This window comes from Capsicum annuum, chromosome 4 (assembly GCF_002878395.1).
Source record: "Capsicum annuum cultivar UCD-10X-F1 chromosome 4, UCD10Xv1.1, whole genome shotgun sequence".
Taxonomy (NCBI): Eukaryota; Viridiplantae; Streptophyta; class Magnoliopsida; order Solanales; family Solanaceae; genus Capsicum; species Capsicum annuum.
This window is the reverse complement of record NC_061114.1, coordinates 24,292,787-24,298,822: the sequence shown is the minus strand read 5'-3', so window position 1 is coordinate 24,298,822 and position 6,036 is coordinate 24,292,787. Positions and strand designations below refer to the sequence as shown.

The window sequence follows — 6,036 nt, the reverse complement described above, 5'->3', positions numbered from 1 at the left end:
GGTTTAAAACTCTCGTAATTTATAGTGGGGGTTTAAACCCCTGCAAATTAATAATTTTTAGTAGCATATTTTTAACCCCCACATTTAATATAATTTTGCAAGGATTAAAATAACTTCCGCAAATAAACCTCCGCAATTATACTTTTTTGTCGTATATCTAGCCACTTCATCGAATCATGATGAGATAATAACTATTCATGAAGCAAGCCGAGAATGTGTGTGGTTGAGGTCCATGATATATCTCATTTGAGAAAAATATGGTTTAAAATATAACAAAGTACCAATGATTTTATATGAAGATAATGCAACATGGATAACACAACTTAAGGAAGGATGCATAAAAGAAGATATAACGAAACCCATTTTGCCAAAGCTTTTCTATACACATGAGCTACAAAAGGAATGGTGATATTAACGGGCAATAGATTCGTTCAAGTGACAATATGACTGATTTATTCACCAAGTCTCTTCCAACTGCAACTTTTAAAAAGATGGTGCACAAGATCGGTATGCAAAGGTTCAAGGATGTTCTCATTAGGGGGAGTTAATATGTGTTGTACTATTTTTACTTACGAGGTTTTGTCCCATTGAATTTTTTTGTAAGGTTTTTAATGAGGCAGCCGAAATGCGTATTGTTAGAGATGTGTACTCTTTTTCTTTCACTAGATTTTTTTCCCACTAAATTTTTTCTAGTAAGGTTTTAACGAGGCACATTATCTATCAATTAGACATTCAAGGGGAGTGTTATGAATGTATTTATATTATAGTGAACGCCTATCAAGAATATTAATAAGATCTATCTGATATCTATTAAGATATGAAATATCTATCTTTTAGAGAGAAACTAGGAGTATTTCCCCTAATAGAGGGATTTTGTTCATTGTATCTTCAATCTTATGATCTCTCATCCCCAAGAGAAATAAAGAAGCATCTCCCCTTCTCTTTATTTATTCTTATTATTCTTATTTTATATTTCATAACGACCAAATAATTTTTACCTAGATTTTTTCAAAAAACTACTTGCACTTTTTATAATTAAGACGGTCCTAACTTTTAATTCTGAAGCCACTTTTGCCTTTATCTCTATCCAAACAACTTATAATTGATCTATATAAATCTCCCCTCAATCTTTTCAACTTTCACTGATAAGCACGGTACCATAAACTCATATTTCCACTCATACAATACAAAAGTTCCCACTGAAAAAAATACCATTTCCCTATAGAATCACATTAAGGAAATGAGCATTCTTGAAAGACAGCCATTTTTGAACGTTTTTACCAATGCCAACAGTAACTTTCTAATTCTTTGCCAAGTCAAAATCTTATTCAATTCAACAATTTGATAAGTGAACATACAATGGAATTTAGTCAATTTCAGAATTTTCCAATGAGTATTGACACACAAATGGATTTTGGAAGAGAACAGAGGAATTTGGTTGGCTTTGATTTAGCCATTAATTCTTTCTCTAAACTCTCAAATTCATCCATCACACGAACGCTGAGCAAGAAGAGAAAATCAGAGGTTTGGAAATGTTGCTTTCTCACTGTAAAAGAAAATAGAAATTGGCTACAAACTTCTTGGCTAAATTGCTTGTAGCTTATACAATTTTAATTAGATAATTTGTTGCTTAATAGGATATCAATTTTGTTGTTTAGCTATAGAATTTGTTTATTGTGAATTCATGTTTTTAGTAGTGTCTACATTTTTTGAAGGCATAATATATACATACATTTTAACTTGACCTTAACTGACTTTAATTTATAAAGTAGACACCTTTAACTTTATGTGTCACATCGGCATCAGATGTTCATAAGACATAATGGAAACTATTTGGAGAGTTTAGTTATCAGTTGAGACCAAATTGAAACATCTAGATGTGCACTTTCAAAGTTAGAAAATTACTTGCCAACTAAAGTGAAGTTTGAGTGTCTTCTAATTGTTCCACTAAGTATTTTTTGCTACCAACAACACATTTACAGTCATATTTTTCTATAACACGTCTTTCTGCCTTAGCAATTAGAGTCCTGATTCCCGATGCTGCTAATTGTTCTTTGAGTATAATTCAGTTGAATCTAAACATTGATAAGTTTATTTTGCAGTTTTACGAGGAAGATGAATGTAAAGCTAAAAAACGTAAAGGAGAAGCAGGGGAAGTGAAGTCAAAGATGACAATGAAAAGCGAAAAAGGGAAGAGTTCAAAGGGAAATTTAGAGGCTAAAAAAACTAATTATATTCATGTTAGGGCACACCGTGGCCAAGTTATTGATAGTCACGGCTTAGCAGAGAGAGTAAGTCTCTTACTACAATAATGTCTTTATCTTTTTACTGTTGGGTTCAATTGGTGTGGATGGAAAATGGAGGACACAATCTGATAAAGAAATGACTTTGGGCCTAACTCAACCAAGTCTCTTACTACAATAATGTCTTTATCTTTTTACTATTGGGTTCAATTGGTGTGAATGGAAAATGGAGGAACACAACCTGATAAAGAAATGGACCTTGGGCCTAACTCAACCTCAAAAGCTAGCTCATGAGGGAGGATTGACCAAGACTATATAAGGAGACCAGGAGACCTAACCCACCGATGTGGAACTCCAACACATCGGTGGAGCATGGACAATATAAGATGGGGGGCCCAACATCGAAAACAAATGAATTAGGTTCTGATACCATGATAAAGAAATAGACCTTGGGCCTAACTCAACCTCAAAAGCTAGCTCATGAGGGGAGGATTGCCCAAAACCATATAAGGAGACCAAGGGCCCTTTAACCCACCGATGTGGGACTCCAACACAACCTTTGAGGAAAAGACATATTGTTTTGGAAAATGAGTGACTATTTGGATAGTTGTGTCTGTTCAGAAAAAATATACATTGTTTTAAATGAACAGACATGACTCTTTCAAAGAATACATCTTTTCGGATGAACCATTGCCACCTTTTGGAAGGGACACTTTATGGTTATATAAACCTATATTTTTTCCACAGATTTAGTATGAAAAATGTTTGCATAAGAAAAATATTCTCTTGCTTCGAAAAACTTTGTGTGATCATCTCCCGTTGAGTGAGTTTGAAGAAAACCAGAAAGTGTGAGGTACCGCTACATTCTGGTTGTGAAGCCATTTTATCCTCGGAGAAAAATTCCGAAACCTCGGACACTTGAGGAAAATTATTTCCTTAAGGATACTCCGTGAATTTGGAGAACTTGACTTTTTCTGCTTAATCTATTTTTCTTTAAGAAACTAAAAATACACTACTTTGAAAGATCATTTGATCTTGTGTTGAAGGTGTTGGACAACTTCATAAGTGTTCGTGATTTATTCTTGAACTTGTGTTTAAGTAGTGTTGTAAAAATACAGATTTTGTGTACCCGAAAAATAATATTTACACCATCAATGTATATTAATCTGTTGTAGAAGTGGAGCCAACGGTAAAATTACCGCAAATCACAAGTTTGAATCTTCAAATTAGCCTCTGGTACTTGCTTAGAATAGACGGTCTATATTACTCCACTTTGAGGTGTGATCATTCCATAATCTTGGGATGAACGTGAGATGCTTCATCTGTCGAGTTGCCTTCTTTAGTGTATGTTATGTTGTTGTAGCTGTGGCTTCCGGTGGATTTATGTTTTAAGTTGTTGTAGAAGGAACCTTGAAACAACAGTAAAAGTATCTCTATGTATTAGGTCACGAGTTCGAGCTGTGAAATCAGCTATTGATGCTTGCATCAAGTAAGCTATCAACATTATGTATCTTTCAGGTAAGGAGGCCTTCTCTAGACACTAGGTGAGTATGAGATGATTCATCCACCGAGCAATGCTTTTTTAGTGTATTTAACCTATTGCAGCGATGGGTATAGGTAATTTTGTATCACCTACCCGAGCTAGTCTTGAATGAAACATGTTGAATTATTTATTTTGATCGGAATTGATTAAGTTTTATCAATCAATTTTGTAGCCATGGATGCTTGTGTATAGGTAGATTACCTATATTACATTCCATTTGGGTGAGATCCTTCCCGGGACCCTGAGCAAACACAAGATGCTTCATCTACCAAACTGTAATTTGCTGTAACGATGACTATGAGCGAATTTATATGCCAACCTTAGCTAATTCAGAATGCAACATGTTGATTTATTGATAAGAATTAAGTGGATAAGTTTTATCAATCAGTTTTTGTAGGCAAGAAGGGAGAAAATAAGCAAAAAAATGAAATGTTTACAAGATTTAGTCCCGGGTTGCAACAAAGTGATCGGCAAAGTAGGAACGCTTGATGAAATCATCAATTAGGTTCAATCTCTTCAGAAACAAGTTGAGTTCCTTTCCAACAAACTTGCTGCTTCCACTCTGAACACAGATAACTTATTTGCCAAGGAGTTTCCTAATCCATCTTGTTTACAACACACCCTTGTACAACAGCAATAAGGAAACAGTATTGGTGTTTCACAAATGTTACAACAAAGTAGAGAAAATTATTTGATGTCATTCCCAGAAGCTTTTCCTGATTCTTCAATTGTTCCGGTAATTTCTTTGATCCTATGCTGTGTTTGAAACATAATTAAAAAAGTGGCTGTTGAGAAAAATGCCCCACATTGGATTATAACTGTAGAGACCTAATTTCGTCCCTCCTCGATATAATTTTTACCCATTTGTACCTCATCCTATCGTGTACCCTCATCCATGTAATTATACCCTACATAAAATGACAAAAAAAAATACCTCTAACTAATTTATCTTATCCTAACAACATACCCAATCAAAATAAACCACCTTCCTACCCCTACATAACCCTACCCCACGTTACACCCCCCTCTTTTTTTTCTTGTCCAAAAAGAAAGGACCAGGAAGGGGATAGATACAATGTATACACACAAGATAAAATAAAAATGATGAAAAAAATAGGGAGGGGCCACAGGGAACTTCCAGGAAACTTCATACACATATATTCCATTTTTCCATCAAGAATAATAGATATACACAATTTGCACACTCTCAGAGGGGGACGACCATATAAAAACCACCACATACACACACTGACCTCACGATAAAGAAAAGGAGAGATAGGGACTGGAAAAATTTTTCCTGGAAGGAGACACACACATAGAGACGAGAGAGAGATAGAGAGAGTGAGATTTCAGTTTGTTGGTCACTGTTCCGATGACTTAGCTTGCCAAAATTTGTTTTCCCTTCCTTTTTCGATCGTTGCTCTTCGAATTTCAGTGAGATTTCATCAGAATCGACGTCAATTTTACTGTCTCGGCCTGATCTATCCTAAAATTTCATAGATCCTCTCATTCTTCTTGATTTCTGGACGACATCTAGTTGGTAGCTCATCGGCGTTCGATTATGATTTGGGTTTTTGTATTGAGTTGGTTTGTCGTTGAGGTTTTATTCGGTACTTCGAGTGCGGATTTCTTTTAACTCATTACTATCACGAAATCATCTTCTTTGAAGGTCCATTGCTAATCCTTACCCTTTGATTTCTTTATTATGGTAATTAGTGCGTGGATGTTGTGGTAGTGTGTGGTTGATTGGACATTTTGTTGGATTGGTGTTGTTTTCATCTAAATAAGTAATCGTAAGCCTGAAATTGATAATGATATGGGTGAATAATTGTTCTTGTGTTTAAACCGTCATGCATAAGTTTGGGGATGAGAATTGAAGACTTGACATAATTGGTGAATTTTGATTAGTTTGATTTCATTGGTTGTTTAACTTGAAATGGACATTAATTGAACTTGGTAGTATCATGATACGTTGTTTGGTTTAGGCAAACATAGGTTGGGTAGGCAAATATTCAGAATTCGTGGCTTTTGGTTGAAAGTTGTGGAATGTTTGAAATTTTGTTGAATAGTGTGATTTTCTCGCATTGAAAATGTATTCATTTGGCCGAGGAATGCCTCGAGAGATTTGTATTAATTTATCCGGGGAATGCCCCGGTGTATTATGTACACAAAAGAGGTTCGTGATGAAGGCCCGAGGCATTGGGTAAAGCATTGGAGCATAGTTTTGGATTAGTCTAAATAGGATTTCTA

At 35.1% G+C, this 6,036-nt stretch overlaps 1 protein-coding gene across 14 annotated transcripts in view; it reads left to right on the top strand.

Annotated features, from left to right (window-relative positions):
• LOC107855913 (transcription factor BEE 2) overlaps positions 1-4,634 on the top strand; it is a 14,311-nt gene extending 9,677 nt beyond the window's left edge. For 9 of the 14 annotated variants that reach the window (XR_007054850.1, XR_007054843.1, XR_007054849.1 and 6 more), the window contains one exon: positions 2,103-2,399. Coding sequence is in view for 4 of the 14 variants with exons in the window: in XM_047411762.1 (XP_047267718.1) it covers positions 1,360-1,524; positions 2,103-2,291; positions 4,184-4,291 (462 nt within the window). In the remaining 10 variants the exon portion in view is untranslated. The other 5 variants (XM_047411763.1, XM_047411762.1, XM_047411764.1 and 2 more) reach the window with 5 other exon arrangements.
• The last annotated feature ends 1,402 nt before the right edge of the window (positions 4,635-6,036 follow it).